General features: G+C 41.7%; 1 protein-coding gene across 4 annotated transcripts in view; it reads right to left on the bottom strand.

Annotated features, from left to right (window-relative positions):
• The window catches only part of LOC119882913 (kinase suppressor of Ras 1-like), a 96,129-nt gene that overhangs the window by 52,160 nt on the left and 22,385 nt on the right, over window positions 1-21,584 (bottom strand). Inside the window, exon 1 of one of the 4 annotated variants that reach the window (XM_038693279.1) lies at window positions 4,799-4,949. The exons of 2 other annotated variants lie outside the window; for them this stretch is intronic. In XM_038693279.1, coding sequence (XP_038549207.1) covers window positions 4,799-4,801 — 3 coding nt within the window. In that variant the 5' untranslated portion in view covers window positions 4,802-4,949. Of the gene's footprint in view, window positions 1-4,793; window positions 4,950-21,584 lie in introns of those variants that run through there. One more of the 4 variants, XM_038693278.1, reaches the window with a different exon arrangement.

Raw genomic sequence — 21,584 nt, 5'->3', positions numbered from 1 at the left:
CAACAGACCCACTCCTGGACCCCCTGCAGTTTGCCTACAGAGCCAACAGGTCTGTAGATGATGCAGTAAACATGGCACTTCACTACATCTTCCAGCACCCGGACTCCCCAGGATCCTGTTTGTGGATTTCAGCTCTGCTTTCAACACCATCATCCTGGCCCTGCTGCAGGACCTGGCCCTGCTGCAGGACAAGCTCTCCCAGCTGAACCAACAGGAAGTCGGCCATTTTGGATTTAATGCTAATTTTAGGCAATTTACACACTCCATACTTTAACGAACTCCTCCTAGGGATTTAGTCGGATCGACTTCAAATTTCTGCTGTGCCTTCTAAAGGCATTGATGATGAAAAGTTGTGCTATCTGTGAGTTTTCTTCAGTGGGCGTGTCTGTGGCATCAAAGATCAACTCTTCACCATGACACAGGAAGTTGTTGTAACTTCAGTGTACATGCTCAAATCTGAACAAAACTTTACGTGCTTGATAACTCTCCCACCCCGCATACATCTACACGCCAATACTGATTTATATTCATAGCGCCAAGTGCTATGTAGCTCCACATAGGGGACACATATTCTGCAGGTGGATCACAGACTTCCTGACGGACAGGAAGCAGCACGTCAAGATGGGAAAACATGTCTCTGACTCCAGGACCATCAGCACCGGATCCCCTTAAGGCTACGTTCTTTCCCCTCTGCTCTTTTCCCTGTATACCAATACCTGCACCTCCAGTCACCAGTCTCTCAAGCTCCTGAAGTTTGTGGACGACACCACCCTCTTTGGGCTCATCTCTGGTGGGGATGAGTCTGCCTATAGGTGGGATATTGACCATCTGGTGACCTGGTGTGGCCAGAACAGTCTGAAGCTCAACGCTCTGAAGACAGTGGAGATGGTCGTGGACTTCAGAAAGAGCACAGCCCCACCCTCCCCCATCATCCTGAGTGACTCCCCCGTCGTGACTGTGGACTCCTTCCGCTTCCTGGGCACCATCATCTCCCAGGACCTCAAGTGGGAGCTGAACATCACCTCCCTCACCAAGAAGGCCCAGCAAAGGATGTATTCATCAGGACCAAAACCTCTCGCCACAAAAATAGCTTCTACCCATCTGCAACTAGCCTCATCAACAAGGCCGTGGCCCCCACTGACTCTCCCCCCGCTTTCAAATAATACAATCGTCTCTGCACATGTAAATATCACTTCATGTCACATCATGCACGAACCTGGCACATTGCACATATTTGTTAATTTGTTGTTATTTGTAAATTGTTGTTCCATTTTTATTTTTATTATTATTTTAATTTTTTTATATTGTCAGTTGTATTATTGTATGTAACACCAAAGCAAAAAATGTGTAAAACACTGCTTGGCAATAAAGCTCCTTCTGATTCTGATTCTGATAAAGGACACTTGTTTGAGGACCACCAGGTGCACATTTTACAAGCACAGACCAGGTAACGTTAAAGCAACATTGAACACAGGGTGTGGATGTTGGTTTGGGTTTGAGTTGTTTGATAGGCTGCATCATTAACAAGCAAGCGGCTCACCTGCTGCCGTGATAAGGGATCGTGGGTGGAAAAATACGGAAAAGAGATGACAGCGAAGTCTGCCGAAGCCTCCCACCGCTGCTTGTGTGGGTGGGTGATTTGCAGGCTGATACAAATTTCGGTGTACCACCTAAGTCTAATATGTACATAACATTATATTGATAACTGTCTCTTTCTCCACCAAATGATAGCTGTATTTTAGTTTTGATCCTTTGGTCAGTGTTGTGTGCTGAAGCAGCAGAGTGGCAGATAAAGACAGTGAAGTTAGCAGCTTTTTTTTATTTCACACAGGGCACAGGAAACATATGTACTTTAAGTATTTGCAAAATGTGTCACTCAGGATGCTAAGCATGTGAAGCACAATGTGAAGTTTATGTTAAGATTATATTATCGCGATGCTAACGTCCGTTAGCATGTAAATGAAGTTAACCGTCAAAGCGCTATTTTTTTTATTTATCGAAAATCAACGTCATTACGCACACGCAACTAGGGGGCAGAAAGCAGCATATTATATCAGTCTATACAGCATATCTAGCAGCAGTGTTGGGTAAATTACTCAGAAATTGTAATGAGTTAGTTTTTACTTATTACTCCTTTAAAAAGTAATAATATTACTGTACTTATTACTGGGAATTAAAAGTAAATAATAACGTTAGTCATTACGTTACTACTACTTTCAATCACCTCACCCCATCCTTAAAAGTTAGGAGAACCTGTTCAGCAGCTCATTTTAGAAATGAATCCACTTTACTGGAACAATAATTAATCTGAGGAGTCAACAACCAGCCGAACTGAAAACACTGCAGCCTCTCAGACCAGAGGATGCTGTATGCTGATGCAATGAATATGATTTTTATGAAACGTTTTTTAACGCCTATGGCTGAGATGAAAAAAATGTAAGCAAGTGTCTCGACTAGAACTAACGTTACTGTTTTGCACATGCATTTATAAGAGAAGTATTCAGTGTTTTTACAAAACACAAAACTTTGCTTAACGCCACTCTCTCCTGCTAAGTAGATGCTTGGAAGTTGCAGATGGAGTTTCTTTCTACAGGCAAGTTTCACGTTGCTGTGCTGCTTTAGCAGATGATTCAATACAAAATTATTTGCAATTGAAAGCTTTTTGCTGGTCTCACAAAGTTTACAACGGAAGACAATGTTATTTGCATCTCTGTGTGACACAGCAGGCATAATGGCAATACTTACGAGAACACCTCTCTCCCTCGTTCTCCATTCTTCCTTTAGTTTTTTAACAGCTGACTTGAACAACATATGGTCTGGTGCCGCTGACCCGCCACGTAGTCGTAAATGTTAAAATAATATGCAAATGAAACACAAACAGATCCAATTCTGAAATGGCAGATTATTATTGAGTAAACAAGAGTTTCCAATGCAAACATTACCGCATTGATGTTTATTGTGTTGATAATGACATAAACTACTACGAGAGATGTAGTTCATTGAACGGTTTTCACACAAAACTAAAGGTAACTTCACTGCTTTACAAGAAACTGCAACTTTCTTGATGGACAAAATAATCTTTTAAAAATGGACAATCATTATATTCAATTCAGGGCACAGTTCAAACATGATCAAAAAATAAGTCTCTCATCATTGACTACTGTACATATTTTTTTCGAAATAAAAGGTCCCATGGGCCGGAAGCGGACGTGAGTGACTTAGGCTCTCTATACAAGAAACCCGTCTATTTGACGCACAGTAAATCTGTGGCCCCTCAAAAGTTGGGGTCCAGAGCAGTTCTTAGATTTTCCCTGTTGGTTATGCAGTCTTGATTATTGTCTCATTGTTGTGTGATGCCACAACAAGTCAGGAGCAAGTCGAACAGAAATCTTACCAGCAAGTACTGATTGGTGGTCACTGTTATTCTATCCTGTTGTATACTGCAAACTAGTGCACCTACTAAGGTATGAACATAATTCAACCATAAAGCTGTCACAAAGTTTTAAGACTCTTCTTGATAGTTAAACACATCTCACCCCCTGATTGTTGAGTTTAGACCTGGATTTATCAAAACAAATATATTTTGCTCTTTATCTACCAAGACCTACCGCTTTGCGCTGGTTGTTGTGCATGCACAAGTAAAATACTGTCCTAAATAAGCTTCAGCTGAAAAAAGAGGTCATCCTCATGGCACAGTAGGAGCGGCGTGAACTGCATTTTCCCCAGCTGTACATCAAAACAAGAGATACATACCATACTCACATCGTCTGAGCACATAAAGTAGGTGTTAAGATACTGTATGTATGTGTGTGTGTGTGTGTGTGTGTGTGTGTGTGTGTGTGTGTAAGAAAGAAATAACATAGTAAGCTAAAATTGTTGGCTAAGAGAGATCTTTCCAAAATGATTAATTAGTCATCCTTGGTACATTGTGACACCTTGTGTGATATATAGTAAAACACAGTGGACTATATTTACCATTCTGGAGAGGACACAAATACAAATGCTTGTGCATTTGTAGGTTACCTGAGAGATCTAAACTGGTAATATTTAACTTAGATGTGAGAGTGTGTAGATTCTTTTAATGGAGACCGATAATGCTCATCATTTAAGCATTTTGGTTTTCTGTGTCTAAATGTTAACTGGACCATATCTTTTCTAGAAAGGAAGATGGTTTCATGTTAGCTCCCTCTCCATAAAAAATTAAAAAAGGTAAAAAATAAAGGTATGAGAAACTGACTTTGCAAAGCTGACGCATACCAATACCTGGGCAGTGCCTGGGCATGCCTCAGCTGCCTGTGTTTACAGGTGACGAAAGCCCAAGAAGAAAAGGTAGGGAAAAAATGGGAAAGACAGGACACTGACTAAAAAAGACTGAGTAGGAAAGGAAGACTATACTTTAACCACATGAAAATAAATCACACAGAAAACAACCACAAACTCCTCTACCAAAATATCTTCCTCTGACACTAATTACTGGTTTCTTGTACATACTTCAACACACAGAAACAAACTAAAGCACACAGACTGGATGAGAGTCCACACGAACAGGCATGTGTATTTGGATTTATGCCTTCACCTAAGAGACAAATTTAATCGGCTCACACGCTCGCACACACACAACACACACCAAAACATACTGTAACTGCCTGAAACAGCAGCACTACTTCAAATATGCTTAGAACAGCACTCCTGTCAAATAAGGAAATGAAGGAAACACCTTTTCTAACCCCTCTATCACAGGTTTCGTATGCTAAAAGCTGGCAGACAGATACAGTAGAAGTCTGGTACCGTACATTACCATGTGGTTGACAGTATCTACTGAACATTGGAGCCCCTGCTCTCATAATCCAGGCAGTGTTAAAGAATAATCCACGAGTACACCAGGCTGCTGGTAAACACACTAACAGAGAGCCAACAAATCTTCTCAGCGCTGTTATCACACTCCCTGTTTTTCTCCTCCCTCCTTACATTTCCCTCCCCCTCTCTCTGTCAGCAAGCCAAGATAGCCAGTCAGCCAGTTTGTCTTTCTGACATGCCAATGCTCTGCATCAGCAACCAATCGCGGGGCACCTAACTCCCTCTGGGGAAAATCATGGTCATTTTGTTTTCATTTTCATTTAGTTTGGGATCTTATTTTAATTTCTTTTTCAGTCTAACAGCTGGGTTTGAAGTTTGTTTTATGTACTGGCCTGTAAATAATTGAGGACAGTGAGTACTTCTTTCTTTTATTTTGTTTTATTATCTAAGCCACTTTGGAATGCACAACAAACTTACAATTAACCCACAGTTCAAGAAAATTTTTTTCTAGTAGCATTCCATTCAAAACATTAATGCTGTAATAAGATTTCAAACTGTTGCTGTAGTTACCCTCTTTACATTTCCAAAAGCTTAAGTTTTTCAGTGCACATGTGTAATCAATGCTGCCCCCCGCCCTACCTTGTAAGAAATCCTCCACTTCCTCTGCATGCCTGCATGCATTTTCTTCCACTGTACCATTCCCCTTCACTGTCCAAAGCTCAGCGCAAGTGTCATTGCTAGTTTTTGACCGACACAGTAGCCATTTTCACACACAGCGCCCACACTCTTACACCCATCTGTGCGCCCAAGGGATTGTTGGTCTTAAAATGAGGCGTGACCAGCCGCGTTGTTGCCGCATTGCTATCTTGAGGCAGCAGAAAGAACTTGCGCCATTGACCAACAAAAACCTGGTCTAAAGTCAATGGTGCAGTATTTTCCTGCTATTTAAAGGGCGCATTTTTCAGACATTAAGATGCTCCTGCACAGGCGGGTTCTAGTAAAGCGCAGGTACTGTGGAAATAACTACTAATAACGTAAACTTGGAAATAGCATTATACTTTTCCGCATATGCATGTGTCATTTGTGAAAAAATTTAAATGAAATTCAACAATCAATAATAATAATAATAATTTGCATTTTAATTTCCACATACTTGTATGGGTGTTCTATGGCCATATTAAAATGAAAATGGAAAAGCTGTTTGGCAGTTTGACATTTCATTTTAAAAGTCGTACCCACTGTACAGTGTTCATTATTAAAATTTAAAAAATTTAAATATGATTTATAATATAATTATATATTATTATAATTATATCTATTAAAATGAACAGCATCTTTTACAATTTATTTTCAAAGACTGCTGTACAGTGGACAATATTCATGCATTTAATTGTACATATCACCATCCTCTTTTGGTGTCAAAATGAAAATGAAAACAGCATTGACATTTCATTTTCAAAGGCTTAACCTGCTGTACAATATTCAAATGTTAATTCAAATATGAAAATTAAATGAATGGAAGCATTATTTAAGTCACAATTGAAATTTTCTAACAATTCCAAATTGAAAACAGCACCAAGCCACTAACTTGCTCATAGCTGAAAGGTGCAGCAGCACACTGGGCCGTGTGTTTAAAGTCAGGCCAAGATACACAGTGTTAACTTTCAGTAGTATTAGCATTAGAGACAATACTGTAGCTCCGTTACAGTTCCAATATAAAATACAAGAAATACAAAAGGCCTAGGCCTCTTTTGTTGCGGTGATGTAGTCTTGCATTGCACCAACACCAAGTCTTATTTTGAAAAGTTTGCTTTACAGTCAAAGTCAAATGTTATGTGTAATACATTTTTTCATCCATATTTAATATAATTTCTTGATGAAGATTTAACAAATAGCTATTAGTAGCTATAATGCAATACAATTGCTGTCCAGGCCACTATGTCCTGCACTAACATCCACACCAGTAAAGAGACCTCGGAAACAGAGAAGGGTGATGGAAACACAACTCAATTCTATTCGCTGCTCCAATGCTCACAGATGTGGGGGCACATCTCAATAAGTGTCTGCTTTATCATCACCCGGTTGCATTACTGGACTATGTGAAAATGAGCTCTTTGGATGTCACTGAGGTTATTGTGGATGTAGCAAAGGTAAACTTGGGAAGACCACCTGCCAAGGATTTTGATGGTAATTTACTGCTTATTCAACAAGAAACAAAACTTATTACTCAATTAATATAACTATTCATTTATCCAAAATAAATATAAGAATTCTAATTAATAATTGAATATTTTATTAAATCACACTGAAAAAGAGACACATAACGCACTAGCAATAGAATAATTATAATAGTGATTATTATTTCCCCATCAGTGCTGTGCTATAATATTAATAATAAAAACAGACCCTAATTGTCAGATGCTGGATCAGAAAAATACTAGACCTCAAATTCAAAAGGATTGCTGTAACACAGATTAATTTTAACCATTCCCCTGAACTGGAGAATATGAAGAATCTGAATTTTTAAGTCCTTGACTTAAAACTTACAATGGTTCAGGCATGCATTTATTTCATCACTGAGTAATATGCAGTAAGATAATCACTGGTAAATGTACTTTTGCATCAGCGTTTGGGCGAAGAAAATAACTAAAAAGATGTACAGAGTGTAAAAATAGCCCGCATGTCTTGATAAAGCATGCATTGACGTGCTTCCATGGTTCGAATTACAGGGGGGATTGGGTGGGTTTGACCCTAATTGCCCCCCACCCCCCCCACCCAAAGAGGCAAAAACAACATTTCAGGGGGGGTCTTTCTTAACTGTAATTTATATTACAATATATTTCCCATTCTCATGCCTTATATTCAAGAATCTTAAAGCATTCTGACACCCCTAAGATGGACCATACCATTTCCAAACCTTGACGTTACTTCACTTGCAGCTGCCCCAGTCCAGTCCACCACACGCTGGTGGAGACACTATAAGTTAACGGCAGGAGTTAGCTATCTAGCTTCTTTAATACACTTAATTTTCCTACCTTCAGAGTTTCATAATTAGCATTTATTTTACTTTAAATGAGCTATGCGATGTTAGCTAGTTGATAGTCCACCCTGTCATTTCATTACCACTATATCATTTCATATTTTATGTAGACCTAATTGTTAGCCAACACTGGTGTTTAGGCATGAGCAGTGAAATTGTGGAATAGTTATTGTAGATACACATTTTGACATCAATATAGAGTTTATTATTTCAATTTTAAGTATTTTGTGAGTCTTTATACAATGCTGTAGAATAGTGTCCTCTGACTACAAAAGTTGTCAGGTGGTATGGGGCACCCATGAACTGGTGTAATGATTTATCATCATCTGTAGACACACATTAGTTAAATAAGCAAGGATATTGTAAGCATTGTAAGATTTTAGTTCACGGAAGCCCGCTCCTGCTGGGTTTTCTTTTTGACAAAAAAAAGTTCACCATCCCGGTTGTCACTGTATAATTCGCACCCTGCATGCTTCACATATTCGTGCTGCTACAGTGTTCATGCACAGCTGTTGTGCTGCTAGTCACAGAGCTCACAGAGCACCACATTGTTGGGTCTCTGTCCAAACTACTCTCAAACTTTAGATGGTCGAAGGTAACATTTTTCAGCAGCAGCTTAGCGGCAAAGCTCTCAGTGATAAGATTAAAAGAAGTACTGAAACATTTTGTGAAATCAGACCATTAGATTTAGCTCTTTCTTGTATAGAGGTAATCAATTTGCCCTGATGGTGCTAGAGGAAAGGTCATGGGGTCAAAAAAAAAATCTACTTTGGGTGGCCATAAATATCCTGACATGTATGGAAGACTTAATTGAACTTTAGTATTTGTAACCCACAGAAGACAATCCATAAATGTGTACTATGATTTACAAATATTTCACTATTCACAAATATGTGTTTTTACATTTGTGTTGTGTAAAATCACATCCACAAAAATACAGAGTGATATGTACACACAAAACTTTTTTTACACATTTGCGGATTACTTCCTGTCAATTTGTGGGTCACGTTACATTTGTGAGTTCCTTTTTACACATTTGTGGAATTTTGTCCAATCTGTCCCGCTGAGATGTGTAAACAGAGATCTGTTTGAGAGCAATTTACTGGGTACACCAGCAGGTGGGAACAACATTCTCTCCCGTGATTTGAAAGGATATTCATGGTACCAGAGCCCTCTGCATGTCACTAGCTAGCGTCATCCTCATCTGTAGAGACAACAAGGAAAAAGACTGTAGCCTTGTTTCAACAGTTTGCTAACTTTGTGTCTCCTGTGGTGAGTTAGCTATGTAACGTTAGCCCACGTTACATATGTGACAGTAAACCATGATGTTACTGCACTGTGTTTCTGTTGTATGGGATTGGCGTGAAGAGGATCTCCTACAATAAATCGCTGAGCCTTTCTCTGTTTCCCCATTTTCTCAGCAGCAACTTGGCCTCATCCTGTCCGAGCTGCTACTGGACTCCCAGCTTGCAGCACTGCTTTCTGAGCTACTTGTCACGATCCTGTCCTGAGTTTGTCTGGGTTATATTATTTTGGCCATGCCTTCTCTGTGTTTTGATTTTGGTTTCTCTGTGTCTGGGTTTCAGTCCTGTCTGTCTGTGGTCTTGTATCCAGTCTTCTGCTTGTTCTGTGTGGTGGTTCTGTTCTGTCCTGTTATCTGTGTCTGCCTTAGTACTTGTTTAGTTCTGTTCCTGTCCCTCATGTGTTAGTTTTCTACCATCATGCTTGGGTTCCGTCTGTTTGTTAGGTGTCATTTATGTTCTCTACCAGTTTCATTAATTAATCTGATTTTGTTCATTCTGCTTTAGTCTCTGTGTTGCCTTTATTATTTCATTCCTCTGCATCTTTAAGTTACTTCATATCTGTCTTGTCTCGTATCTTAGTTCCTAGTTCGTGTCTTTAGTTCTTAGTCCTGTACCTTAGTTCATGTCTTAGTGTTTACTCCTGGTCTGTGTACTTCTGTGTTTTGCCCATGTCTGCTCTGAGTTCTGTTTTATCTTTGCTTCTGTCTGTGTTCCTTGTTGATGTTAGTTTAGTCTGATGGTGTCTGGAGTAGTTTGTTATTTTCATTATTCTGATCTGTTACTTCTTACTTTGATATGTTTAGTGTTCAGTACTTGTGTTATGTCTGTTCACCTCCAGTAATCACCCTGCCAGCCAGTCTCCCTGTTTTCCCCTTCTGTCTCTCTGCCTCGTTAGCCCTGATCCCAATCTCCTGTGTTGCTCCCGCCCTGCTCATTAGCCCCTGTGTATAAATGTTTGGTGTTTCTGTTCATTCCCTGTCTGGTCATTGTTGCATGTATGCGCCGTTGTATGTACTACCAGTTACTGCTCTTGGATGTTACCAGTTTCCTGTACCTGTGAGTTCTGTTCATGCCTGTTTGTTGTGCTTGGGATAAATAAACGCTGGAACTCAATCTCAGCTCACAGTGTCTTGTGTTTGGGCTCTCACCCCCTCTGCACTCACCCTCGGAATCCTGACACTACTTCTGCTGGCCCACTGGACTCACTACATCTAAACCTTTCTGTACATGTGTACATAGTTAGGGCCCGAGCACGACTGTGCGAGGTCCCTATTGAAATTGCTCGGATTATTTTTTTTTAGGGCCCGAGCACGACCGTGCGAGGTCCCTATAGAAATTGCTCGGATTATTTTTAGGGCCCGAGCACGACCGTGCGAGGTCCCTATTGAAATTGCTCGGATTATTAGGGCCCGAGCACGACCGTGTGAGGTCCCTATTGAATTTGCTCGGATTATTTTTTTTTTTTTTTAGGGCCCGAGCACGACCGTGCGAGGTCCCTATTGAAATTGCTCGGATTTTTTTTTTTTTTTTTTTTTCTGCAAAGTAGGCCCAAATGACATGGCCTAAACATACTCGAAAACTCACCAAAATTTGCAAACATGTCAGAACCGGTGAAAAATTTCGTATTCTACAAGTTTCGCACATGGGCGTGGCAAAATGACTCGCTAGCGCCACCTAGAAAATTGGAAATGATTAGCCCCTCGTTCACGTTCAACCTACATGTACGAAATTTTCTGGGGACATGTATCGTATCAAGACGCACAAAAAAGCCTCAAGAACCCATAGCCTAAAGTCAACAGGAAGTGGGCCATTTTGAATTTTATGGCCATTTTTGGATGATTTACATACTTCGTACTTTAACGAACTCCTCCTAGGGATTTAGTCGGATCGACCTCAAATTTCTGCTGTGCCTTCTAAAGGCATTGACGATGAAAAGTTGTGCTATTTGCGCGTTTTCGTCAATGGGCGTGTCCGTGGCGTCGATGATTCGCAATGAAACAGGAAGTTGTTGTAACTTCAGTGTACATGCTCACATCCGGACCAAACTGTACATGTAGGATGAGAGTCCCGCCCTGAACACATGTACATGCCGACATTCACCCACAGTCATAGCGCCACCTGCTGGCAACAGAAAGTGACCTTTAACGAAGCAGCCCCCGCCGCACGTTTCACCTACGTGCACGAATTTTCTGTGGTACGTGTATCTTGTCCAGACGCACAAAAAAGTCTCTTGGAGCCATAGCCTAAACCCAACAGGAAGTCGGCCATTTTGAATTTTACGTCAAATTTTGGATGATTTACACACTTCGTACTTTAACGAACTCCTCCTAGGGATTTAGTCCGACCGACCTCAAATTTGTGCTGTGCCTTCTAAAGGCATTGAAGATGAAAAGTTGTGCTATTTGCAAGTTTTCGTCAATGGGCGTGTCCGTGGCGTGGCGTCAAAGATCAGCTCTTCGCCATGACACGGAAGTTGTCGTAACTTCAGTGTACATGCTCACATCTGGACCAAACTGTACATGTAGGATGAGAGTCCCGCCCTGAACACATGTACATGCTGACATTCACCCACAGTCATAGCGCCACCTGCTGGCAACAGGAAGTGAATTTTAACGAAGCAGCCCCCGCCGCACGTTTTACCTACGTGCACGAATTTTCTGTGGTACGTGTATTCAATTCAATTCAATTCAATTTTATTTATATAGCGCCAAATCACAACAACAGTTATCTCACAGCGCTTTTCATAAAAGAGCAGGTCTAGACCGTACTCTGTGATGATATTTACAGAAGCCCAACAGTTCCCACCAAGAGCAAGCACTAGGCGACAGAGGCAAGGAAAAACTTCCTTTTAAGAGGCAGAAACCTCGAGCAGAACCATGGCTCAGGGTGGGCGGCCATCTGCCTCGACCGGTTGGGGTGAGAGAGAGAGAGAGAGAGAGAGAAAGAGAGAGAGAAAGAGAGTGAAAGAGAGAGAGAGAGAGAAAGAGAGAGAGAGAGAGAGGGATGTAAGGAGAGAGAGAGGGGAGGGAGGCAGCCTACACAATATACACACAGAGGTACAGACAGCGAAGGTAATGTTGCTATAAACTAAATGAAAAATGGTACAGATATTTATAATAGTGTTAATGGTAACCATCGTAATGTTAATGATTATAATAACAATAAGACTAGCAACAATAGTCGTTGCAGTAGAGGGTGTCGAGCAGGAACACGGGGGCAGCAGGCGACCCGCAGCCACAGATCCAGACTCCACAGCTCCAGAGCCAGAAAACCTGCAGGAAGTGATAGGAGGAGAGAGGAGAGGGACGAGAAAGCACAAGACTACCAGAAAGGGGAGAAGTTGTGTTAGTAACATGCAATAATGGGATAAGGTTGCATACAGAGGGAGAGAAAGTAGAGGAGAGAGGAGCTCAGTGCATCATGGGAAATCCCCCGGCAGTCTAGGCCTATAGCAGCATAACTAAGGGATGGTTCAGGACTACCTGAGCCAGCCCTAACTATAAGCTTTATCAAAGAGGAAAGTCTTAAGCCTACTCTTAAATGTGGAGATGGTGTCTGCCTCCTGAACCCAAACTGGAACCTGGTTCCACAGGAGAGGAGCTTGATAGCTGAACGCTCTGGCTCCTAGTCTACTTTTGGAGACTCTAGGAACCACAAGTAACCCTGCATTCTGGGAGCGCAGTGCTCTGGTGGGGTAGTAAGGTACTATGAGCTCTTTAAGATAAGATGGTGCCTGACCATTAAGAGCTTTGTAGGTAAGAAGAATGATTTTAAATTCTATTCTGGATTTTACTGGAAGCCAATGCAAAGAAGCTAAAACAGGAGAAATGTGATCTCTTTTCCTGGTTCCTGTCAGAACACGTGCTGCAGCATTCTGGATCAGCTGAAGAGTCTTAATGGACTTTTTCGAGCAGCCTGATAATAAGGAATTGCAGTAATCCAGCCTAGAAGTAACAAATGCATGGACTAGTTTTTCTGCATCATTTTTAGACAGGATGTTCCTGATTTTCGCAATATTACGTAGGTGAAAAAAGGCGGTCCTTGAAATTTGCTTAATGTGGGACTTAAACGACATGTCCTGATCAAAGATAACTCCAAGATTCCTCACAGTGGTGCTGGAGGCCAAGGCGATGCCATCCAGGGAAACTATATCTTTAGATAATGCGTCACGGAGGTGCTTAGGCCCCAGAACAATAACTTCAGTTTTATCTGAGTTTAACATAAGAAAATTACAGCTCATCCAGGTTTTAACATCCTGAAGGCACATTTGAAGTTTAGCTAACTGATGAGTTTCATCTGGCTTGATCGATAGATATAACTGAGTATCATCTGCATAACAATGAAAGCTTATGGAATGTTTCCTGATAATATTGCCTAAAGGAAGCATATATAAAGTGAAGAGGATTGGTCCAAGGACAGATCCTTGAGGAACTCCATGAGTAACTTTGGCGTGCATGGAGGACTCATCGTTAACATGTACAAACTGAAATCGATCTGATAAATAGGACTTAAACCAGCTTAGAGCGGTTCCTTTAATGCCAATGAAATATTCCAGTCTCTGCAATAGGATCTGATGGTCAATGGTATCAAATGCAGCACTAAGATCTAATAAAACCAGTACAGAGACAAGTCCTTTGTCTGATGCAATAAGGAGGTCATTAGTAATTTTCACCAGTGCTGTCTCTGTGCTATGATGAGCTCTAAATCCTGACTGAAAATCCTCAAATAAACTATTGCTCTGTAGAAAGTCACACAGCTGTTTAGCAACTGCTTTCTCCAGAACCTTAGAGAGAAATGGAAGGTTAGATATAGGTCTATAGTTTGATAAAACATCCGGATCAAGTTTGGGCTTTTTCAGAAGAGGTTTAATTACAGCTACTTTAAAGTACTGTGGTACATAGCCTGTTGATAAAGATAGATTGATCATATCTAGTATAGAGGTGCTGACTAAGGGTAAAACATCTTTAAGCAGCCTAGTCGGGATGGGGTCTAAGAGGCAGGTTGATGGTTTAGATGAAGAAATTATTGAAGTTAGTTGGTAAAGATTGAGGGAAGCAAAACAGTCTAAACATGTATCTGGTTCTACAGCTGTTTCTAAGGTTCCTGAGTTAGAGATAAGTCGGTGCCAGTTGAGGGCAGGTCTTGGTGAATTTTGTCTCTAATAGCTAGAATTTTATCATTAAAGAAGCTCATGAAGTCGTAACTACTGAGAGCTATGGGAATACTTGGCTCAATAGAGCTGTGACTCTCTGTCAGCCTGGCTACAGTGCTGAAAAGAAACCTGGGGTTGTTCCTATTTTCCTCTATTAATGACGAGTAGTACGCTGCTCTGGCATTACGGAGGGCCTTCCTATAAGTTTTAAGACTATCTTGCCAAATTAAACGAGAATTTTCCACTTTGGTGGAACGCCAATTCCTCTCAAGTTTCCGTGATATTTGCTTTAATTTGCGAGTTTCAGTATTATACCATGGAGCTAACCGTCTTTGTTTTAGTATTTTCTTTTTTAGAGGGGCTACAGAGTCGAGTGTCATTCGCAGCGAGCTGCAGCACTATCAACAAGATGATCGATTTGGGAGGGACTGAAATTAGCATAGGAGTCCTCCGTTACTTTGTGACTAGATAATGTATTTAGAGCTGATGGAATCGCATCCTTAAATTTAGCTATAGCACTATCAGACAGACATCTTGTATAGAAATTTTTGCCCAATGGCGAGTAGTTCAGCAATACAAACTCAAAAGTTATCAAACAGTGGTCGGATAAAGAGGGATTCTGTGGGAACACCACTAAATGTTCAATTTCAATACCATACACCAAAACAAGGTCAAGGGTGTGGTTAAAACAGTGAGTCGGTTCATGAACACTCTGAGAGAAGCCGATGGAATCTAACAAAGATAAACGCAGTACTGAAGCTGTCATTCTCAACATCTACATGAATATTAAAATCCCCTACAATAATAACTTTGTCCGTTTTAAGGACTAAAGTTGACAAAAACTCTGCAAATTCAGATAAGAATTCAGAATACGGGCCAGGTGCTCGGTACACTATAACAAAAAGAATTGGTTGCAGTGATTTCCAACTTGGGTGCGAAAGACTAAGAACAAGACTTTCAAATGAGTTATAGTTTAGTTTAGGTTTAGAGCTGATTATAGGCTAGAGTCGAAGATAGCTGCAACTCCACCTCCTCGGCCTGTGCCTCGAGGAATGTGAGTATTAATATGACTGGGAGGGGTGGATTCATTTAGGCTAACATATTCTCCATCACCCAGCCAGGTTTCAGTAAGACCAAATAAATCAATATCATAATCTGATATTAGTTCATTTACTAGTACACCTTTAGAAGAGAGAGATCTGATGTTTAAGAGTCCACATTTAACTCTCCTATTGTTTGCACTATTGCTCTTGTGGTTTTAATTTTTATAAGGTTTTTATGCACAGCTCCTCTTCTGTTTACCTTTTTAAATAATTTCGATGGTCGGGGGACAGACACCGTCACTATAGGTTTTCACTAAGTAACTCCTGAAATGGAGGAGCAGAGAAGTGTGTTAGACTGCGACTCTGCGTAGGGTTTTGGGTGGGTAACTGCTGAAAAAGAAGGGCAGAGAAGTGTGTTAAACTGCGACTCTGCCTCCTGGTCTCAACTCTGGGTTGTCATGGATTTGGTCCACTAATAAACTTGGCCAGATTTCTAGAAATGAGAGCTGCTCCTTCCCAAGTGGGATGGATGCCGTCTCTCCGGATCAGACCAGGTCTTCCCCAGAAAGTCTGCCAATGATCAACAAAGCCCACATCGTTTGCTGGACACCACCTCGACAACCAGCGGCGGAATGACGACATGCGGCTATACATGTCATCACTGGTCAGATTTGGCAGGGGTCCAGAGAAAACTACGGTGTCCGACATTGTTTTTGCATATGTACACACCGACTCAACATTAATCTTAGTGACCTCCGATTGGCGTAACCGGGAGTCATTACCGCCGACGTGAATAACAATCTTACTGTATTTACGTTTATCCTTAGCCAGCAGTTTCAAATAAGACTCAATGTCGCCCGCTCTGGCCCCAGGGATGCACTTAACTATGGCCGCTGGCTTCGCTAAATTCACGTTTCTCAAAATGGAGCTGCCAATGATCAGAGTTGGTTTCTCAGCGGGTGTGTCGCTGAGTGGGGAAAATCTGTTAGAAACGTGAACAGGTTGATGATGCCCCGTGGACTTTGAATGCTTACTATTCCTCCTTCGGACAGTCACCCAGCCCCCCTTTCCTGGCTGCACAGGGGATGCCGGAGGACGGCTACCAGAGGCTAACTCAGGCCGTTCCGCACCGACTACCGGGGACTGGCTAGCTACAGTAGCTAAAGACTGATCTACCAGGGTGCGGAGCCGGACTTCTAACTCACTGAGCCTCGCCTCCATGTCTATAAATAAACTACACTTATTACATGTACCATTACCGCTAAAGGAGGCAGAGGAGTAACTGAACATCTGACACACGAGCAGGAGAAAGTAGGAGAGAGAGAGGGAGAAGGAGAAGCCATCGCTAGCTGCTAAGCTAAAGTCGCTAACGGCTAAGCTAAAGTACTGTAGCGTCAGTTACCAAAACTTTAGAACAACTATGAGATTGAACAGCAGTCACTAAAAGATGGAAAGAACTGTGAGTGCTTAGGCAAAATTACTGTAAAGAATAAGTGTTTAGCGAACAGTTGGCCGCTGTAATCAAACAAATGTAACTGTTATTTAGCGAGAGCAGCACAACACGGTACCAACACACAAGCACCGGAAACGGAAATGAGTCGACACGCTTACCGCAATACGTCAGACGATACGTGTATCTTGTCCAGACGCACAAAAAAGTCTCTTGGAGCCATAGCCTAAACCCAACAGGAAGTCGGCCATTTTGAATTTTACGTCAAATTTTGGATGATTTACACACTTCGTACTTTAACGAACTCCTCCTAGGGATTTAGTCCGACCGACCTCAAATTTGTGCTGTGCCTTCTAAAGGCATTGAAGATGAAAAGTTGTGCTATTTGCAAGTTTTCGTCAATGGGCGTGTCCGTGGCGTGGCGTCAAAGATCAACTCTTCGCCATGACACGGAAGTTGTCGTAACTTCAGTGTACATGCTCACATCTGGACCAAACTGTACATGTAGGATGAGAGTCCCGCCCTGAACACATGTACATGCTGACATTCACAGACAGTCATAGCGCCACCTGCTGGCAACAGGAAGTGACTTTTAACGAAGCAGCCCCCGCCGCACGTTTTACCTACGTGCACGAATTTTCTGTGGTACGTGTATCTTGTCCAGACGCACAAAAAAGCCTCTTGGAGCGATGCCCTAAAATCAACAGGAAGTAGGCCATTTTGAATTTTACGTCAAATTTTGGATGATTTACACACTTCGTACTTTAACGAACTCCTCCTAGGGATTTAGTCCGACCGACTTCAATTTGTGCTGTGCCTTCTAAAGGCATTGAAGATGAAAAGTTGTGCTATTTGCGAGTTTTCGTCAATGGGTGTGTCCGTGGCGTGGCGTCAGAGATCAAGTCTTCGCCATGACACAGGAAGTTGTTGTAACTTCAGTGTACATGCTCACATCTGAACCAAACTTTACGTGCTTGATAACTCTCCCACCCCGTTATGGAGGACCGATCCTGACACAGTCAGAAATAAATACAGAAATAAATAAATGCTCAATAAATAAATAAGCATCCAATTAAATACACAAAAAAATAAAGTAAATAAATAAATGTAGGTAGTAATTAAATTATACAAGGAGACATAAATGTATATATTTTAATTAGTGCCTTTACTATTCACCTTTGTTATAATTACCTTATTTGTTTATTCAACTTTATTTATTACAAATTTTTTTAATGTATTTATTTGTGTGTGTTTTAATATTTTTGTCTGTTTTATTCTTCCTTTGTATTTATTTACCTTATTTATTTTCACCCATGGTATTTATTTCTGCCTGTCTTTTTTAAATTTTTGTATGCATTTCTGCCTCATTATGCAAATGAGGAGGGGCTGTGTCTCAAGGGGTCATCTTCTCTGCTATTGGTGGACCAGTCAGACAGGAGAGCTCCTACTCTGCCTGCAGACATCAACGATCTTGCCCCTCACACAGTCAGATGGCTTCCTTCAGTGCGCTGAGGTGTTTAACAACTCTGAAGACAATACTACCAGCAATGTCTTCCTTCTCTTTTCACGTAGACGCTCCGACAGACGGTGCTTTCAGTTTGCTGCATGCATGGACACAGAACTGCGGTACAGCACACAGTAACGATGAAATGTGTGCTGTTCTCACATTCTTCCTCTGTATGTACACATAAACAACAAGGCAGGGAAATATAAAAGGAATTTATTTTATTGTTTGGGTACATTATTGTTCAGTGTACATGCTCACATCTGAAACAAACTTTACGTGCTTGATAACTCTCCCACCCCGCAGACATCTACACGCCAACACCGATTTATATTCATAGCGGCAAGTGCTATGTAGCTCCACATAGGGGACACAGGAAGTGACATATAACACCTTCATGCGGCGTCATAACCGCGTAGCAAATTCACAGCCGCACCGGCAGAGCTCCAGAATATGCAACTCGGCCGGCTCACACGCGGACGCGCTTATAAGTGCGAGGGCCCGCCCAACGCTGCTTGCAGCTTTAATTTTTTAGGGCCCGAGCACGACCGTGCGAGGTCCCTATTGAAATTGCTCGGATTATTTTTTTTTTTTTTTTTTTTTTTTTTTTTTTTCTGCAAAGTAGGCCCAAATGACATGGCCTAAACATACTCGAAAACTCACCAAAATTTGCAAACATGTCAGAACCGGTGAAAAATTTCGTATTCTACAAGTTTCGCACATGGGCGTGGCAAAATGACTCGCTAGCGCCACCTGAAAATTGGAAATGATTAGCCCCTCGTTCACGTTCAACCTACATGTACGAAATTTTCTGGGGACATGTATCGTATCAAGACGCACAAAAAAGCCTCAAGAACCCATAGCCTAAAGTCAACAGGAAGTCGGCCATTTTGAATTTTATGGCCATTTTTGGATGATTTACACACTTCGTACTTTAACGAACTCCTCCTAGGGATTTAGTCGGATCGACGTCAAATTTCTGCTGTGCCTTCTAAAGGCATTGACGATGAAAAGTTGTGCTATTTGCGAGTTTTCGTCAATGGGCGTGTCCGTGGCGTCGATGATTCGCAATGAAACAGGAAGTTGTTGTAACTTCAGTGTACATGCTCACATCTGGACCAAACTGTACATGTAGGATGAGAGTCCCGCCCTGAACACATGTACATGCCGACATTCACCCACAGTCATAGCGCCACCTGCTGGCAACAGAAAGTGACCTTTAACGAAGCAGCCCCCGCCGCACGTTTCACCTACGTGCACGAATTTTCTGTGGTACGTGTATCTTGTCCAGACGCACAAAAAAGCCTCTTGGAGCCATAGCCTAAACAACAGGAAGTCGGCCATTTTGAATTTTACGTCAAATTTTGGATGATTTACACACTTCGTACTTTAACGAACTCCTCCTAGGGATTTAGTCCGACCGACCTCAAATTTGTGCTGTGCCTTCTAAAGGCATTGAAGATGAAAAGTTGTGCTATTTGCAAGTTTTCGTCAATGGGCGTGTCCGTGGCGTGGCGTCAAAGATCAGCTCTTCGCCATGACACGGAAGTTGTCGTAACTTCAGTGTACATGCTCACATCTGGACCAAACTGTACATGTAGGATGAGAGTCCCGCCCTGAACACATGTACATGCTGACATTCACACAGTCATAGCGCCACCTGCTGGCAACAGGAAGTGACTTTTAACGAAGCAGCCCCCGCCGCACGTTTTACCTACGTGCACGAATTTTCTGTGGTACGTGTATCTTGTCCAGACGCACAAAAAAGCCTCTTGGAGCGATGCCCTAAAATCAACAGGAAGTCGGCCATTTTGAATTTTACGTCAAATTTTGGATGATTTACACACTTCGTACTTTAACGAACTCCTCCTAGGGATTTAGTCCGACCGACCTCAAATTTGTGCTGTGCCTTCTAAAGGCATTGAAGATGAAAAGTTGTGCTATTTGCAAGTTTTCGTCAATGGGCGTGTCCGTGGCGTGGCGTCAAAGATCAGCTCTTCGCCATGACACGGAAGTTGTCGTAACTTCAGTGTACATGCTCACATCTGGACCAAACTGTACATGTAGGATGAGAGTCCCGCCCTGAACACATGTACATGCTGACATTCACAGACAGTCATAGCGCCACCTGCTGGCAACAGGAAGTGACTTTTAACGAAGCAGCCCCCGCCGCACGTTTTCACCTACGTGCACGAATTTTCTGTGGTACGTGTATCTTGTCCAGACGCACAAAAAAGCCTCTTGGAGCCGATGCCTAAAATCAACAGGAAGTCGGCCATTTTGAATTTTACGTCAAATTTTGGATGATTTACACACTTCGTACTTTAACGAACTCCTCCTAGGGATTTAGTCCGACCGACTTCAAATTTGTGCTGTGCCTTCTAAAGGCATTGAAGATGAAAAGTTGTGCTATTTGCGAGTTTTCGTCAATGGGTGTGTCCGTGGCGTGGCGTCAGAGATCAAGTCTTCGCCATGACACAGGAAGTTGTTGTAACTTCAGTGTACATGCTCACATCTGAACCAAACTTTACGTGCTTGATAACTCTCCCACCCCGCTATGGAGGACCGATCCTGACACAGTCAGAAATAAATACAGAAATAAATAAATGCTCAATAAATAAATAAGCATCCAATTAAATACACAAAAAAATAAAGTAAATAAATAAATGTAGGTAGTAATTAAATTATACAAGGAGACATAAATGTATATTTTAATTAGTGCCTTTACTTATTCACCTTTGTTATAATTACCTTATTTGTTTATTCAACTTATTTATTACTAATTTTTTTAATGTATTTATTTATGTGTGTGTTTTAATATTTTTGTCTGTTTTATTCTTCCTTTGTATTTTTACCTTATTTATTTTCACCCATGGTATTTATTTCTGCCTGTCTTTTTAAATTTCTTTCTGCCTTATGCAAATGAGGAGGGGCTGTGTCTCAAGGGGTCATCTTCTCTGCTATTGGTGGACCAGTCAGACAGGAGAGCTCCTACTCTGCCTGCAGACATCAACGATCTTGCCCCTCACACAGTCAGATGGCTTCCTTCAGTGCGCTGAGGTGTTTAACAACTCTGAAGACAATACTACCAGCAATGTCTTCCTTCTCTTTTCACGTAGAGCGCCCGACAGACAGTGCTTTCAGTTTGCTGCATGCATGGACACAGAACTGCGGTATAGGGAGAAGCACACGGTCAGCTGGCTGCAGCTAAATCTGGAGTGCACTCGTATTCAATTCTGTATGGTAAATTCAGTTTTAACGGAGCAGAGCGAGCTGACAGGCAGAGTTAGAGAC

The sequence above is a fragment of the Micropterus salmoides genome, unplaced genomic scaffold (assembly GCF_014851395.1).
Source record: "Micropterus salmoides isolate LMB-PRFRI ecotype aquatic unplaced genomic scaffold, ASM1485139v1 Ms_hic_scaffold_3, whole genome shotgun sequence".
NCBI classification, from domain to species: Eukaryota; Metazoa; Chordata; class Actinopteri; order Centrarchiformes; family Centrarchidae; genus Micropterus; species Micropterus salmoides.
The sequence above is the reverse complement of the archived record's forward strand: the minus strand, read 5'-3'. Positions and strand labels throughout refer to the sequence as shown.